Source organism: Caloenas nicobarica, chromosome 16 (assembly GCF_036013445.1).
Source record: "Caloenas nicobarica isolate bCalNic1 chromosome 16, bCalNic1.hap1, whole genome shotgun sequence".
Classification (NCBI taxonomy): Eukaryota; Metazoa; Chordata; class Aves; order Columbiformes; family Columbidae; genus Caloenas; species Caloenas nicobarica.
The window spans coordinates 12,979,946-12,997,081 of record NC_088260.1 but is presented as its reverse complement, the minus strand read 5'-3'; the positions used below and the strand labels follow the sequence as shown (position 1 = coordinate 12,997,081).

Genomic DNA, 17,136 nt, shown 5'->3' with positions numbered 1-17,136 from the left:
CTGCCCCATTGACCACGACTCCCTGGCTTCTTTCCCTCAGCCAGTTCCCAGTCCCAGTGTCCCGTGGATGGTGTGACACGGGTGGGTCTCCCATGGGTGGTGTGACACGGGGGTGTCCCACGGTGGCACACTGTGGGTGGCTGGCACGGCCCAGCCATGTGTCCCCTGGGTCCCACCTCCCCATGGCCCCGTCCCACCCCAGCCCCAGGGACACCCTGTGACACCCACTAGTGTCCCCAGGCCACCCCCTGTGGGCAGAAGGGACCCACTCCCACCACGCACGTCCCCGTGGCAGCACCCGTGGGTGCCCGTGTCACCCGAGGGGACCCCAAGGCGCTGAGTGACGCCACAGGACAGGGCTTCAGGAGGCGTTTAATGACCTCGAGGGTCCCCAAGCAGCGGGACGAAGCGCGCGGCACAGGGGGGTCCCCGCTGGGGGGGTCCCCACTGCCACCCCCCCCGAGCCCCTTCCCCAGCGTGGGGGGGCTGCGGGAGTGGGGAAGAGATGAAGCACCCCCAGAGCTGCACCAGGGGTGGGGGCAGAAAAGGGGCAGGGGGGGCCCTGGCACCCCTTTGCCCCCCCCCCGAAAGGGGGTTCAAGCGGCAGCGACGGGGGGCAAATCGCAGGGGGGCTGGTGCCGTGCCACCAGCTAGCACCAAGTGCCCTGTGGGGCCAGGGGAAAGGGGGGGGTGACCCCCATCCTGCCCCCCCCGGGACGATGCTCCTGCCCAAATCAGCACGGTGGTGGGCATGGGGTGGGGGGCAACAGAGGGTGACCCCCCCAGGCTCCATCACTGCTTGCCGGGAGGCTGCCGGGGGGGGACCACGATGCGGTAGGGGGGGTGGCCGCTGCCACGCTTGCCACGGGGGGGCCCGGGTGTCACCGTGCCGGGGGGGCCGCTGCCCGAGCCGGGCTCTGGTTCTGCGGGGAGGGAAGGAGAGAGGGGTCAGTGGTGGGAGGTGAGGGGGTGACAGACACATCCCTCTCCCCCACAAAGTCACCCTGGCATCGGGTGCCATGGGTGGGGTCCCCTGCCCCACAGAAATGGCTCTGGCTGCCCCCAGGGACCCCATGCTGGGAGGGGCACACTGAGACCCGCAGGGACACATACACACGAGGACCCCCCCCGGCTGGCACCCCTGCCTGGCACCCCCCGCCAGCACCCCGAGAGCCGGCGTCCCCCCTGCAGGAAAGCACAGCTGGAAGGTGGAGGCGCAGGACGGGGGGAAAGAGGAGGCGGGGCACCCGCCACCCCCCTGCTGGGCACTCTGGCGCTGGGGGCTCCTTGGGCCAAGGGGGTTCCAGGGGCTCCCTCCCTCCCTGGGGAGCTCCAGGACCCTCTAAGGGGTCCAGGGTCTCCTCTGGGCCAAGGGGGCTCCAGGGGATCGCTGGGTTCAAGAGCAGCTCCAAGAGGAATATAATGGTTGCCCTTGGTCCAAGGAGCCCCAGGGCTTCCCTTGTTCCAAGAGGTTCTCCATGGTCATCCTTCTCAATCCAAGAGGTTCTCCATGGTCTCCCTTGGCTTGAGGGACTCCAAGGAGCTCCTTTGGTCCAAAGAGCTTCAAGGTCTCCCTCAATCCAAGAGAGTCTCCATGGTCTCACTTAGTCCTTGGAGAACTCCATGGGCTTCCTTGGCCAAAGGAGCTCCAGAGTTTCCCTTGATCATAAAGGGTATCCATAGGTCTCCCTTGGTTTGAGAAGGGCTCCATGGTCTCCTCCCTTGAATCTTGGGGAGCTCCAGGGTCTCTCTTGGTTTGAGAGGGTCTCCATGGTTGTGTCTCTCAATCCAAGAGGATGTCCATGGTCTCCCTTGGTTCAAGAGGGGCTCCATGGTTTCCCTTGGTCCAAGGAGCTCCAGGGTTTCTCCTGGTCCAAGAGGCTTTCCATGATCTCCCTTGGTCCAAGAGGGGCTCCAGGGTCTCCCTCGGTTTGAGAAGGGCTCCATGTTTTTCTTTGAACCCTGGGGAGGTCCAGGCTCTCCCTTGGCCCAAGAGGGTCTCCGTGATCTCCCTTGGTTCAAGATGGGCTCCCTTGGTCCAAGGAGGTTTTCTCTTTCTCCAGGGTTTCTCTTGGCCAAAGAGGATCTCCATGGTCATCACTCTCAATCCAAGAGGGTCTCCATGATCTCCCTTCGATCTGGGGAGTTCCAGGGGCTCCCTTGGTCCAAGAGTGTCTCCATGGGCCTCCCTTGGTTTGAGAGGGGCTACAGGGACTCCCTTGATCCTCAGGGAGCTCCAGGGTTCCCCTGTGCCCAAGAGGGTCTCGATGGTCGCCTCTCTCAATCCAAGAGGGTTTCTATGGTCTCCATTGGTTTGAAAGGGTCTCTACAGCTTCCTTTGGTCCAAGGAGCTCCAGAGCTTCCCTTGGTCCAAAAGGGTCCCCATGGGCCTCAGTTTGAGAAGGGCTCCATGGTTTCCCCTGAACCCTGGGGAGCTCCAGGCTCTCCCTTGGCTCAAGAGGGCCTCCGTGGTCTCCCTTGGTTCAAGAGGGGGTCCCTGGTCTCCTTTGGTTTGAGAAGGACTTCAGGGGCTCCCTTGATCCCCAGGGAGCTCCAAGGTCTCCCTTGGCCTGAGAGGGTCTCCATGGTCATTCTTCTCAATCCAAGAGGGTTCCCACGGTCTCCCTTGGTTCAAGAGGGTCTCCGCGGTCTCCCTTGGTTCAAGAGGGTCTCCATGGTCTCCCTTGGCCCTGGGGGACTCCAGGGACCTGCTCCCAGGGGCTCCAGCCCCCCGTGCTCCATGCCCGCTCCCAGGGGGGCTATAGCATGCCCAGCTCATGCGGGGAGGGGAGGAGGGACGGTGGCACGGTTACCTGGCCAGATGATGGCTTCCAGCAAGGTGACCCTTCTAGCCAGGACCTCCAGCCGGGCCTGCTGCCGCAGGAGGGTTTGGAAGCTACTGGCCTGGGGGAGAGTGAGAGAGCAGAGCAGAGCGCGCGTTGGCCCCGCCACGGGCACGGCACGCGTGACAGGGCATGGGTGACACAGCGTGGCATAGCACGGGTGGCATGGGACGGGCAGCGTAGCACGGCATGGGTGGCATAGTGCGGGTGCAGCCCCGGCCGGGGGGGTGCCGGTGCAATGGGTGGGGGGTGCCAGCTTTCCCAAGAGGTGCCCGTGGCCCCAGGGGGATGCTCCCCCATCCCTGTGGGCCCAGGGGTCCCTTGCTGTCCCTTGATGTCCCCAGCAGCACCCCAAGGGGGACACAGCTGTCCTCTGCCCAGGGGTGCTCCCTCTGCCACCCTCTAGCACGCTGAGCCCTTGGACACGTGAGAGGACATGTCCCCAACCTGTCCAGAGGGTCACCTGCTTGTCCCCAAGGTGGAGACTGTCACGGGTGTCCCTGCCCAAAGGGGGAACCCTGGGGGGGGTCCCTGGGGGGCCAGCGCTGGGTGCAGGCAGGGGGTGCCCCCGACCCTCCGAGCGGTCCCCAGTGATGGCACAGTGTGGGTGATGACATCACTCACGGCTGATGACATCACACCGCAGCCAAGGCCGACATGTCACCCCAGTGCCCAGCGCCGGAGGGAAGAGGGTGCCAAGGGACCCCCCCAGCAGCGCCATGGTGTCACCAAGCCAAGGGCCACCGTGACATCATGGGGGCCTGGTGACGTGCTGGTGGGGATGGGGGCCACCCCATGGAGCAGGGGCCACCTTGGGGGTCCCTGTCCCCTCCCGTGGCCTGGGCTGGCCCCCCCACCCTACTCACCGTAGAGCCCAATCATTGTTTCCAAGATTAAAACCCTCTCCGCTAAAATCTTCAGCGCCTCGCGGAGCTGGTGCAAACCCTCCCCCTGGGGAGAAGAGAGGGATGGGGGTGAGGGGGGGGCAGGTCCCCGCATGGCCACCACCCCTGGCGGGGACACGGAGGGGACACGGGTACCCCCACCTCCCAGCACACCTTGACTCACCGTGACACTGGGAGAAGGAGTGGGGGTCCCCGGGGTGGGCACCGGCCCCCAGCTCTGCCCCTGGCGGGTCTGAGCCCTCCCTGTGCCCCCTCTGCGTGGGGGGGGCCGGCTCTGCACCCCAACATTGGGGCATCCAGCATTTGGGGGAGACACAAGCACAGCCAGGGACCCCCGTTCCATCAGCAGGGTCCCAGGGGTGGGACATGGGCAGTGGGGACAGCTGGGGACCCCCGTGTCACTGTTGGGGTCCTGGGGACAAGATGTGGGGTGGGGACCCCCATGCCCAGGGACAAGACACGGGAGAGAGCAGGGTCCCCCCACACCCATCACCGCCCCCCCAGCACTCGCAGGTGGCTGACGCCCATCAGGCCATGTGTCCCCACCCGTGTCCCCGGTGCCACCCCAGTGCCACTCACCCAAGTGCCCTTGTCGCCCGGCTCGCCCCTGGGCCCCGGCTCGCCCTGAAACACAGAGAGGAGAGGGCCTGCCAGGGGGGGGCACGGGGGGCTGCGGCCCGGGGGGGCCTGACCCAGCAACGTACCTGTGCCCCGTCCTGGCCACGGCTGCCTGGGGGGCCCTGGGGACCCTGGCGGGATAGAGAGAACCCGTCAGCACTTTGGCACAGCCAGCCCCCCCAGTGTCAGAGATGCTGGCAGCCCCCTCCCCAGCTGAGACCTCACCAACTCATGTCACGAGGGGACTCACCCTGTCTCCCTTCTCCCCGGGGGGGCCGGCAACTCCGGGGGTCCCAGCTCTACCCTGCGCAAGGACAAGGTGGGCGCCATCAGCCCTGGGGGGGTCTGGGGGGGCTCAGCCCACCCTGTGCCCCCCCCACCCTGGTGCTCCCAACACTTACGTCAGGTCCTGGGGGGCCGGGTGGCCCAATGGGACCTGGGGGGCCAGGGGGACCTGCAAGGAGAGAGGGGGCTCAGCTCAGCCCTGCCAGGGGCACCCCCAAAGTGCTGGGGGGGGGCAGAGAGAACGCGGCGCGGGGGAACTCACCCATCGGCCCCACAGGTCCGGGGGGTCCAGCGGGACCCACGATGCCCCCAGTGGCTTCAGGGAAGGTGTTGGAGAGGAGGGGGTCCCCTGGAGAACAGCAAGGGGGTGGGTGGGGGCCAGACCCCCCCACCAGGGGCTCCCAGACCCCCTCAGGGCTCCCAGCACCACCCGGCCACACCACCCCCAGTCTGGGCAATGCCCCCCCAGACCCTGCAGCCCCATCGCAGGGATGCTCTGGCACCGTACAAACCCCTGCTCCATCCTTGGGGTCAGCCTGGGGAGGAGACCCCCACCCCAGTTCCCGCCCCCCCAACCCCCTCCTTACTGGGCTCAGCTAGATGGGGTATCACTGGCCCCACTGGGGCGGGGGGTCCTGGGGGGCCAGGGGGGCCAGGTAACCCCTTCTCTCCAGGGAGCCCCCTGGCTCCGTCCCGGCCGGGGGGTCCTGGGGGACCGGGGGGGCCTGTGGGGAGGAAGAGGAGGGTGAGGTTTGTGCCCTTCCCAGCCCCAAAACCACTGCACAAACCCCCCAGATCTGCCTGGCAGGAGGGGGTCCTGGGCCAGAGCTGGGCACTGAACTGGGACCCCCCCAACCAGAGCACCCGTCCCCCCTTACCTGGTGGCCCCGTTGGACCCTTCACCCCTGGAGCGCCTGATGGTCCTCGTCCTCCCGCGTCTCCCTTGGGGCCGGGGGGGCCCCGCCAACCGGGTCTCCCTGCAGCCAAGCAGCACCCTCAGGGCAGCACACAGGGGCCCCCCCTTGGAGGGTGCCCCCCACCCACACCCCGTCCCCACGTTGTACCCGGGCACAGGTCCCCACTGCAACCCTGGGGAGCATCAGTTCTGGGGGGCTGCCCCAAACCAAAGCATGGTGGGGGGAAGCCCTGCAACCCCCTCCTCTCTGGAGCTGGCCTGGTCCCCATGTGTGGCTCGATGTCACCACCATCCCCTCGGGACAGCGGGGGTGGGATGGAGGCCACCCCAATGTGCATTCCTTCAGGGCGAGGGGTGCCCCCCCCAAATCCTGATAACACCCGGGTGCTTTTCCCAGGCGATGCTGCTGGGTGCCACTGCCACCACTGCCACCACTGCAGGGTGTGGGTGGCTGGAGGGGATGGGGGGCACACTGCTGTCCTTACCGTCATCTCCGGGGCTCCCACGGGCGGCTGGGGACCCCCAGAGCTGCCCAGTCTTGGGTCCCCTCCCCAGGGGGCTGCCTTGGGGTGCCGGGGAGGGGGGTGGTTCAGCCACCGCCAGCTGGGCCACCTGGCAACGAGATAGGAGAGCTGAGTGCCACAGCGCAGCAGGGGGCATAAGGTGACACCCCACCAGGTTCCTGCAGCCCCCGAGGGGTGGCACTGCATGGTGGGGGTCAGTAGCACCTCGGGGGTCTCACCTGCGCCTCGAGGGTGGCCAGCCGGGCTGTCAGCTCCCCGACACGGCTGCAGTTCAGGCACCCTGCGGGGGGACAACGAGGGGCATGGGTGGTTGGGTGGGGGGCACCCACCACTCTTTGCCCACACCAGCATTTGGGGGGGACACCCACCTGAGAAAGCCGTGGGGCGCAGCGGGGGCCGGCGTGGGGCAGCGCTGGGGCGCCCGGCGTCACGCACGGCGAGGAAGGTGTGAGGCTCTGCCGAGGGAAGGGGGGGTCAGGAAGGGGGGACCCCCTCCCAGGGCATCACCTCTGGTGGGAGACCCCCCGAAAGGGCCATGGAGGAGACTGCTGCTCCTCACCCCAAAAAGTGGGTGGGGGTTTGGAGAGGCTCCCACGGCTTCTGCCCTGTCCTTGTTTCTGGGGAGCCCTGGAACCCCAAACCCACACATGACCACAGGGCAAATCTCCCCCAAACCCACCCACATCCAAAGGCAGGTCCCCCCAAACTCACCCACAGCCCCTGGGAAGATGCCCCCCAAACTCGCCCATGTCCTCAAGCCAGATCCCCCTTGAACCCATGTGTGACCGGCCAGACCCCCCAAATCCTATCCATGGTCTTGAAACAGACCCCCCCCACGCCTCCCCATGGCCAAAAACCAGATCTCCCGAAACCCATCCCATAACCCTCAGCCAGAACCCCCCAAACCCACCCACGACCACATACCAGATCCCCCCCAAACCCAGTCATGGTCCCAAATCAGACCCCACCCAAACCCCACCATGACCACACAACAGCTCCCCCACATCCACCCCATAACCTCAAGCCAAACCTCCCCAAAGCCCCCCCACAGTCCTGAACTCCATCCCCACCAGTCCCAGCTCAGGGATGGCTTTGGAGGGGGGGCACATTCCTGGGGACACTGCCCACATCCACCACCCATTGTGGGGTCCCAGAGCCCTGTTCCCACCGAGGGACCCTGGGGACAGTGGCTCGGGGCCACCCAGCGTGGCAGGAAAGGGGTGACTGGAGCAGAGCCTGTGGCATTGTGCCCCCCCGCGTGGCCACCCCACCCCGGCACGGCCACTGCCATGCTACAGGGGACAGCCAGCGCCACCCTAAGCGGGCCCAGATGTGGGGCACCCGGCCAAGCACGCACAGAGCAGGAGGAGGAGGAGGAGGAAGAGGCCCCCGCCTCCCCCCGCGCTGCTGCCACCCAGCTGGCTCCGGAGCCCCTTGTGCCAACCACTGTCCTGCACGCCCTCGGTGTCACCCCACTGTCGCCAGGGTGCCCCCACCCCTGGGTGCCACCTTGGAGCCTCCCATGCCCCACAGAGCCGGGGCTGAGCTGGGGACCCACAGCTGGATCCTGGGGAAGACGGAGGGAGGGAGATGCGGGTGATGATGGGGACAAAGAACTTCCCCCCAGGCTGGGTGGGCCCATCCCACCACGCATGGCACAGCCTTGCACCCATTCATCTGCCTGCACGTAGGCAGCTGCCCACCCGCCAGCCAGGCACAGGCAGGGACCGTGGGCAGGGACAGCGGGCAGAGACAGCGGGCAGAGACAGCGGGCAGGCATCCCCTCCAGGCACAGCCACACACCCACCCAGACAGGAATGTCCGTGTTTCGCCCCATTCGTCCGTCCATCCATCCGCACCCCATCCATCTACTGACCTTCCCAGTTATCCACCCGCAGGCACATCCAGCCAAGCACCCATCTGTGCACCCACCCCACACCTACCCACGCAGCCAGGCCGCCTGTCCATCCGCTCACCCACCCGCCTGCAGGAACCCCTCTCCATCCATCCATCCACCCACGGGACAGGACACCCACCCACCCATGGACACGACACCCACCCGCCCATGGACACAGAACAACCCCCCAGCCATCTATCCACTTATCCATTCATCCATCCATGGACACAGCAAGCCACCCAGCCACAGGTACACCCATCCATCCACTTACCCACTCGGGGAACATCCATTCACCCATCTACAGGAACATCCATCCATGCCTTCATCCATCCACCCATGCAGAAGAGCACCCACCTATCCCTCCATCTATCCACACAGAAGAACATCCATCCACACAGAACATACATCCCTCCAGAAGAACATACATCCTTCTACCCATCCACACAGAACATCCATCCATCTCTCCACCCATCCACCCATCCATCCATCCACCCACCCATCCATCCACCCACCCATCCATCCATGCATTCCCCCACCCACACATGGGTCCATCTCCCTATCCTGCCCTCACCTCCCCACCCTTCCCATCCCCACTAGCAATGCCAATGTCTGGGGACACATCCCAGGAGTGACACCCCCCCCCAGCCATGGAGAGGACCAGGAGCCCAGCGCCGGGGCAGGATGAGGCCCTTCCTATGGCTCCCACCTTCCTCGCAGTTGGCCCCGGCGTGCCCAGGGCAGCACCTCCACTCCAGTGCCGTCACCGTCTTGTAGCTCACCCTGTAGATGGGCCGGACGATGGCGCGGTAGCTGCTGGCGCAGAGCAGGACATTGTGTTCAGACCACCCCCCAGGGCAGTGGGGCACCCCAGGGTGCTGGGGCGGGATGCGGGGTCTCAGGGGATGCTGGTGACACCGCTCACCTGCCCCCACTGCAGGCCAGGGGCCAGCGGCAGCCCTGGAAGACCCGCTGGAGGAAGGTGCCGTTCTGGACGTGGCATGACACCGTCCGTGTCACCGTGTAGGAGCACCAGTTGCTGGAAGGGAAACCACCGCTCAGCCCTGCCTGGGGGACACTGTGCGGCTGGCAGAGGTGGCAGTGTCACCCAGGGTGCATCCCCCCCATCCCAGGGGGTCTTGCCCCACACATTACCCCAGGAGGTGCCCCCCTCCAGTTTTCGGGGTGCCAACGGGGGACGGGGGCTGCCCTGGTATGCTGGGGGGGGCTGGGGCCCCACATTCCTGCTGCATTCCCGGCCCGGCACGGCGCTGGCGCCGGCTGGCCTGGAGCGGGGCCCGGAGCCCCCCCCGCGCCCCCAGCCCACCCCGCACAAAGGCTCCTTTCTTCAGACGCCTGCCAGCCCCACGCCGGCTCCTCATGCCAGGCTCTGCCCACCCCGGGCATCCCCCCCCGGGCCTCAGTTTCCCTCTGCAGAGGAGGGGACACAACACCCAGTGCCCCCATCCCCATGGCAGGCAGGACTCGCTGTACCCTCGGCAACTCCAAACACCGAGGCTGTGCAATTTGGGTCCAAAACCCAAGCTTTTTGGGACTGCTGCTGCACCACACAGCCCCTGTGAGCAGGGAGGCGGTGGCAGTGGGGACAATTGTCTGGGAGGTGCCGGGGGGGGACACACAGCAGGGTGGCACAGGGCTTTCCGGCTGGGCAGCGTCCCAGGCGGGCGCCGTGCCAGGACCACGAACGCGCCAAGCCTGCCGGGGCTGTCTGCACGCTCCTGCTGCCGCCCACCGTGCCAAGCGGGGTCCCGGGAGGCAGCGGCACCTCCGGTCCCCCTATCCAGGGTGACAGCCCTTGGCAGGGTCCCCCCACCCGGGGGGGGCATCCATTTCCCAGGCGCTGCTCCCCATGCACGGGTGCTGCGGCGGGATGCGGCTGCGCCGTCTCAGGGCGAGGATGCAGCGGTGGTGCCAGCCAGAGCTGCGCTGGGCGCCCGCGGGGATGGGGATGGGTCCTGGCCTGTTTCAGCTCCCGCCTGGCAGAGGGAGCTGTGGAGGAATGTCCCCCCCCGGGAATGGGGCAGGAGCTGGCGGGCATTGGTGTGCGAGGGCTCGCACGGCCTGGCGTGACCCGGCCCACCCGCTGCCGGGCTGGCACTTGTGCACCGAGTGGGCCCGGGCTCTGCTGCCGGGGCAGGAGCACACCTGGGGCAAAGCCCACATGGGGCTGGCTCCAAATCCCACCCCCCCTTCCCAAAACCAGCCTGTTGGCTTCGTGCCCCCATGCTTGGGCATGTGGGACCCCAGCAATGTGTTAGCCTGATGGAAGAGATGGGGTGGGTGCTCGTGGGTTCTCCAATGCCAACAGCAAAGTGGTGGGTGCTGGATTGTGTGCTGGGGGGATCCGGGGCGAGGGACACATGGTAAGGGGCTGCCAAGACGCCGGGGGCTTCCTGGGCTTGGCCGGGAGGGGAAGGGGAAATGAGGCAGCTTCTGCCCGTCGCCTCGCCGACCCGAGCGGAACCGGGAGGTCCCGGCAATCCGGTGCCGGAGACACGGCCAGAGCCAAAGATTTCCTGTAAACAACCCCCCCCGCCACCCCGTCTGCTGCTCCACCAGGGTGGGACAGTGGGGACAGGGACCATAGCCCGCAGAACTGGGCAACACCAGCCCCCGTCACCTCCCAGGGATGAGCAGGACCCTGGGGCCAGGGCCGCTCACCCTGCACCAGCCCCAGCAGTCCCAGTGTACCCAGGTAGCCCCAGTAGCCTTAGCAGTCCCAGTATGGCCAGGCAGCCCAGCAGTCCCAGTAGCCCCAGCGCCCTGCTAGCTCTGGTAGCTCTGATAACCCCAGCAGTGATGCCAGAGCCATTAAGTCCTGCTAGCCCCAGTAATCCCCCTAGTAGATCCCAGAAAGCCTTGCTAGCTCCAGTAACCCCCAGCCCTAGTAAGTCTGGTTAGCCCCACTATCCCCCAGTAAGTCCCAGTCCCAGTAGCCCCCGCAGCGTGGACCAAGCAGCCTCTCCCCGTCAGTCCCCAGCACCCAGTCCCCCCGGGGACCGATGTCCCCCAGTTCCCGGTACCTTCAGCCCGCCGGCACCTTCATCTCCATCGCCATGATCCCCCCTACGCTCTGTGCCCGGTGCCCCCCATTCCCAGTACAGACCCCCCGGTATCTGATGCCCCCCGAGCCCAGTGCCCACACCCCCATCTCCCCAACCCCGCTCCGCGCTCCCTCCACGGTGCCCCCCGTTCCCGGACTCCCCCACCCGGTGTCTCCGCTCCATCTCCCCGGTGCTCCCCGCCCCGGTGCCGGTACCTGCGGGCGGCGGGCTGCAGCACGGCCGGGCTCCAGGAGCCGGCGGCGGGCGGCAGCAGCAGGCAGCAGAGGCACAGGCAGAGCCCCACGGGTGCAGGCAGGGGTGCGGGCAGCGCTGCGGGCAGGGGCCGGCAGCGGTGCGGGCAGGGCCCCCGGGCACGGCCCGCCATGCCGCTCCGCTGGGCTCGGGCACCGGCACCGGCACCGAGCGGGGCGGCGGGAGGGGGAGGGGAGGAGGAGGAGGAGGGATGAAGGAGGAGAAGGAGGAGGAGGAGAAGGAGGGACCCCCCGCCCCCCCCCCGCCTCCCGCCCCGCCGGCCCGGGGGTCCCGCTGGCGGCGCCGCTGTCCCGGCACGGACACGGAGAGGGACATAATTGCGAGGGGAGGGACACAATTTGGGGAAGGGGGACACTGGCTCGGGCGGGGGGGCTCGGTGGAGGCACGGCCTGAGAAGCCGGGGTGGGGGGTGGAGGGCCGGGGTGGGGGGCTCAGCGCAAGGACGGGACACGATGCGGGGGGGCTGGTCCCAGATGCGAGACCCTGGTCCCCGTGGGAGCGAGGGTGTCCGGGTGTGAGCCCCGCCGTGGCCACCTGCGTGGGGACACGCGTGTGTGCATGGGCGCACACGTATGTGTGTGTCCCTGTGTGTGCATGGGAGCACATGCGTGTGTGCATCTGCATGTGCATGGGTGCATACACACGTGTGCTTCTCTGCGTGCACAGGTGCACACGTGTGTGCTGCTGCGTGTGCTTGGGTACACACACGTGCATGTGCTGTGTGTGTGCACAGCTGCACGTGTGTGCATCGGCATGTGCATGGGTGAACACGTGTGTGTGTTTGAGTCCCTGTGTATGCTTCTGTGTGTGCTTGGGTGCACACGTGTGTGTGTCCCTGTGTGTGCACGGGTGCACACGAGTGCGTGCATCTGTGTGTGCATGGGTACACATGGGTGCGTGCATCCCTGTGTATACACATGTGCGCACAGGTACCCACATGTGTGTGTGTGCACAGGTAGCCACATGTGTGTGTGCATGGGTACGTACACGTGTGTGCATGAGTATGTCTGTGTGCATATGCATGTGCGTGAGCGCACACGCACATGTGCTTCTGCATTTGCATGGGTGCACATGTGTGTGCATGTCCCTGCGTGTGCACAAGTGTGTGTGTGTGTCCATGGGTTCACATGTCTGTGTGCTTCTGGGTGTTCATGCATGCACACACATGTGTGCATGGGTACACAGATGTGTGTGCAGCTGCGTGTGCTGCGCACACTGTGTGTGTGGACATCTGCACGTCCTCGCGCCCACACCCCTGTGCCCACCTGCCCGTCCGTGTGTGATGTGCTGCGGGTCCATGCGTGTCACTGTGCACACACGGTGCGTGTGTGTCTGCGTGTGTGTACAGGTGTGTGTACATCCGTGTATGCACATCCGCCTGTCTGTCTGTCTCCGGCTGTTCTTCCGGCTGCCTCTTCCATGCGTGTGTGTGTGTGGTCCCTGTGTTGGGGCATGCAAGGAGGCTGCATGTGTGCATGGGCGTGCGTGGGTGGTCCCTGCCGGGGGTGTCAATGGGGGGCTGTGGGGGCCCTAAAGGCAGCGTGTGTCTGTCTGTCTGTGTCTGGGGACAAATTCCCACACCGGCAGCACCCCAGAACCCCCACCCCTCTGTGCTGTGTGTGCGGGTGGGGGCTTCAGCCCCGGTCAAGGCTGTCAGCACCCACCCATCCACCCTTCCTGCACAGGGAACCCAGGCGTCCGGCCACTCGCCGGGAGCTCATCTGCAAACCAGCTGCATCCCTTCCCATGGAGACAGTGGGGAACGCAGGTGTCTGGGCTCTCTATGGGGTGAGGGTGTGCAAGGGGGGGCTGCGCTCTGCCTGCCCCCCACTCCAGCATGGGGGGAGCCCTGGAAGGCCTGGAGCTGGGCTTGGGGCAGGGGGGCAAGCAGGGCAGGAGGACTCTGTGCTGGAAGAGATGAAGGAGTGCTCCCACCAGGCCCCCCCACCCATGGGTGCCACCCTCTTCTGGACAGGGTGGTAAGTTGATAGGGGGGGAGGCCACACCCCCAAAACACACACCCACACCCGGGGGGACCCATCACCCCAACTCATCAAGGGGATCTCTGCTGGCACCCCAGCTGGCAGTCACCCCGTTGGTGGTTAGAACACAGAGGTGTCCCCAAACCCCTCCCTGTCCCCCCCGCAGCGCCACTGGCAGCCTGGCCCCCAGCGTGTCCTTGTCGCAGGGCCCGGACATGCTGTTTACCCTCGTGGGTGCTCGGTGGAGCTGAAGGTCACCCGCGCTCCTCCTCAGACTAAACAAGGCTGCGCTCAGGCGCCCAGGGTCTGGTGGGGGCAGATGGGTATCGCGCCGGGTGATGCACATGTCCCCCCCCAGGTGTGGGTGCTGTGAGGGCTCAGCACTGGCTGGACAGATCCTGCTTGGCTTGGGCACGCTCCCTCCAACAGCCTGGGGCTTTGGGGGGCTGCAGGCACTGGGGTGACCCATCTTGTCCCGCAAAGTGGGGCAGCCCCACTCTCGCTGCTCCCTGATGGCTGTCCCAGGCTGTCCCCAGCCCAGAGCTGAGCAGGCAGGGCCCAGCCTCAGGCTGCACAGGACCTTGTCCCCAAGGCTCCCCTGAGTGACCCACACCCGGCCCTGGGGTCCCGTCACCCATGTTCACCCCCTGCTTGGTGACTTGGACTCCTGCAGGGCTCCTCAGGTGCATTTCAGCTTGGTGTCAGGTCCCTGTGCCATGTCCTTGTCCCAGGTCCCTTTCCTGAGTCCATGTCCCCATATCCTGGCCCAGCTCCAGGTCCCCATGACATGAGCCTGTCCCAGGTCCAGGTCCCCATGCCATGGCCCAGCTCCCAGTCCCCATTCCATGTCCCTAACTTGCTCCAGGTCCTCGTGCCACGTCCCCATCGCAGCTCTGTGTCCCCATCCCATGTCCCAGTTCCCTGCCCCGGTTCCATGTCCCCATGCCATGTCCATGTCCCAGCTCCAGGTCCCCGTGCCAAGGCGCAGGCAGGGATCAGAGCTCAGAGCTGAGCTTAAATGAGGCTCCTAGGCCAGGGGAGAACTGGTGGGAGGAGCGGGGCGGGAGGGCAGGTGGGGCTTGTCAGGGCAATTATGGCCTATCAGTGCCCACAGTGAGCCGTGCCATCGGGTGCCAGCCCCCAGCCCCATTTGCCCGTGGCCGGTTCCCGCGCTGAGACCGAGCTGCAGCTTATTGCAGGGATGGAGCAGCATGTGGCTCCTGCCCATGTGGGCTGACACAGAGTCCAATCTCCAACGTGGGGATAGGAACAGGGACAAGGGGGATGCCTGGGACAGGGACCAAGCTGGGGCTTGGTGCCCGGGTCAGCTGGGACCCCCGCGGTGCCACCTCGGGCTGCCATGCCACGTGGCCGAAGCCACCAGGTGGCACTGCGAGTGTCCCCTGCCTGGTGTGGGGGTGATGTGGCCAGAGATCTGTCCCCAGATCTGTCCCAAATCTGTCCCTCCCAGGGGCATGGCCACAGAGGCAACCTCTGTCCCCAGATCTGCCCTCTCCATGGGTGCAGCCAGAGCAAAAAACCCTCTGCCCCAAATCTGCCTCCAAATGCATGGGCACAACCAGAGTGACAGCTTCCTGTCCCCTCTGCAAGCATGGTCAGAGCAACAGTCCCTCTGTCCCCAGATCTGTCCCCAAATCTGTCACTCTGCAGGCAGAACACAAGTGACAACCCCCCATCCCCAAATCTGTCTCTTGGCAGGCAGAGCCGAGAGCCCTTGGGCTGGGGGGGGTGTTGATGGGGGCGAGCAGGGCAGACACTGAGGTGTCTCTGCGACTCAGGGCCTCCTGCCACCTCCTGTGCCTCAGTTTCCCTGTGGTGCTGTGGGAGCCACATGCCCTAAGAGGGACAATGTCCCCCTCCAGGTCAATTTGGGGCGCAGCGCCCCATAGGGACACCTCTGGGTGCCACTGCCTGGTCGTGCACTGAGTGCAGGCTCTTGCTGTGGGTGCCTGGCATTGGTGGGGGGCCCCGATGTGGATCCCAAATGTCGGTGTGGGTCTTGGTCTTGTGCCTGGTGTGGGTGCACATGTGGCTGGGGCACCTGGTCCCAGGGGTGGATGCCCACAGCAGATGGGGTTCCCCAGTGCGGGTGCTTGTCTCCAGTGTGGGTTCCCAACGCAAGGCAGCCATGTGTGTCCCCAGTGTGTGTCCCTGGTGTGGGTGCTTGGCCCTGGTGTGGGTGCCCAGTCCTGGTACAGGTCTCTGGTGCAGATATCTGGTCCCTATGTGTCCCCACTGCAGATGCCTAGTCCTCTATGTGTCCCCAGTGTGTGTGCCCAGTCCCCTGTGTGTGTCCGTGGTGAAGATGCCAAATCCCTGGTGCGTGTCCCTGGTGTGGATGCTCGGCCCTGGTGTGGGTGGCCAGTCCTGGTACAGGTCCCTGGTGTGGGTGCCCAGTCCTCTCTGTGTCCCCAGTGCAGATATCCAACCCCTGGTGCACGTCCTTGGTGCAGGTGCCCAGTCCCTTGTGTGTGTCCCCAGTGCGGGTGCCCAGTCCCCTGTGTATGTTCCCAGTGCATGTGCCTGGTCATGGTGTGTTGTCCCTAATGCGGATGCCTGGTCCTGGTGCGTGTCCCCAGTGCAGATGCCCAGTACCCTGTGCAGGTCCCCAGTGTGGTGCCCAGTCCCCTATGTGTCCCCAGTGCATGTGCCCGGTCCCGGTGTGTGTCCCCGGTGCAGGTGCCCGATCTTGGTGTGGGTCCCTAGTGCCAGTGCCTAATCCCTGGTGCATGTCCCCAGTGCCAGTGCCCAATCCCCCGTGCGGGTGCCCAGTCCCCTACGTGTCCCCAATGCAGATGCCCAGTCCCCTATGTGTCCCCAGTGCCAGTGCCCAATCCCCGGTGTGGGTGCCCGGTCCCCTACGTGTCCCCAGTGCAGATGCCCAGACCCCGCTGCGTGTCCCCAATGTAGATGCCCAGTCCCCTATGTGTCCCCAGTGCCAGTGCCCAATCCCCGGTGTGGGTGCCCGGTCCCCTACGTGTCCCCAGTGCAGATGCCCAGACCCCGCTGCGTGTCCCCAGTGTGGATGCCCAGTCCCCTATGTGTCCCCAGTGCCAGTGCCCAATCCCCGGTGCGGATGCCCAGTCCCCTACATGTCCCCAGTGCGGGTGCCCGGTCCCCTACGTGTCCCCAGTGCGGGTGCCCGGTCCCCTACGTGTCCCCAGTGCGGATGCCCAGTCCCCTATGAGTCCCCGGTGCGGGTGCCCGGTCCCGGTGCGTGTCCCCGGTGTGTGTGCCCGGTCCCCTATGTGTCCCCAGTGCCAGTGCCCAATCCCCGGTGCGGATGCCGAGTCCCCTACGTGTCCCCGGTGCGTGTGCCCGGTCCCCTACGTGTCCCCAGTGCGGATGCCCAGTCCCCTACGAGTCCCCGGTGCGGGTGCCCGGTCCCGGTGCGTGTCCCCGGTGCGGGTGCCCGCGCGGCCGTGCGCGCCGCCGCCGGTGCCCGTGCTGCCTGGCGCTGCCGGAGCGCTGCTGCTGCTGCCGCCGCCCGGCCCCGCGCCCGCCGCCGCCGCCGCCGCTGCTCCCGGTGCGGCTGCGGGTCCCGCTGCGGCTGTGGCTGCCGGAGGTAGCGGCGGGGGGCGCGGGCGATCCGGGCGGCGGCCATGGCGGGGCGGGGGCTGCCGGCTCCGGGACCGTGTACCGGGGGGGACCGTGCTCCGGGGGGTTGTCGTGTACCGGGGGGGAGCGTGCACCGAGGGTGCCGTGCAGCGGGGGTGCGGGGGGCTGCCGGTTACCGGGGATATCGTGCACCGGGGGGGACCGCGCACCGGGGGTCGGGCCTGGCCTTGCCACCCCTTCAGAGCAGCCGGG

The 17,136-nt window shown here is 66.6% G+C and overlaps 1 protein-coding gene across 3 annotated transcripts; it reads right to left on the bottom strand.

Moving 5' to 3' along the window:
• Nucleotides 1-354: 354 nt before the first annotated feature.
• EMID1 (EMI domain containing 1) lies at nt 355-11,454 on the bottom strand. 3 transcript variants are annotated; one of them, XR_010607119.1, is made up of 16 exons: nt 11,266-11,454; nt 8,911-9,024; nt 8,695-8,801; nt 6,460-6,546; nt 6,310-6,371; nt 6,053-6,179; nt 5,530-5,628; nt 5,239-5,376; nt 4,914-5,000; nt 4,768-4,820; nt 4,617-4,670; nt 4,453-4,497; nt 4,328-4,372; nt 3,710-3,794; nt 2,814-2,904; nt 1,205-2,654 (listed from the first exon to the last, which is right to left on the bottom strand). XR_010607119.1 is itself a non-coding variant. In XM_065646795.1 (15 exons), the coding sequence occupies exons 1-15, from the start codon at nt 11,433-11,435 to the stop codon at nt 793-795; spliced, it is 1,404 nt and encodes a 467-aa protein (XP_065502867.1). In that variant the 5' UTR covers nt 11,436-11,454; the 3' UTR covers nt 355-792. The 3 variants fall into 3 exon arrangements, 2 of the variants coding, with proteins under 2 accessions (XP_065502867.1, XP_065502868.1); XM_065646795.1 differs by lacking the exons at nt 1,205-2,654; nt 2,814-2,904 and adding an exon at nt 355-923; XM_065646796.1 differs by lacking the exons at nt 1,205-2,654; nt 2,814-2,904 and adding an exon at nt 355-923 and having other exon boundaries at nt 8,695-8,798.
• Between the last annotated feature and the right edge of the window lie 5,682 nt (nt 11,455-17,136).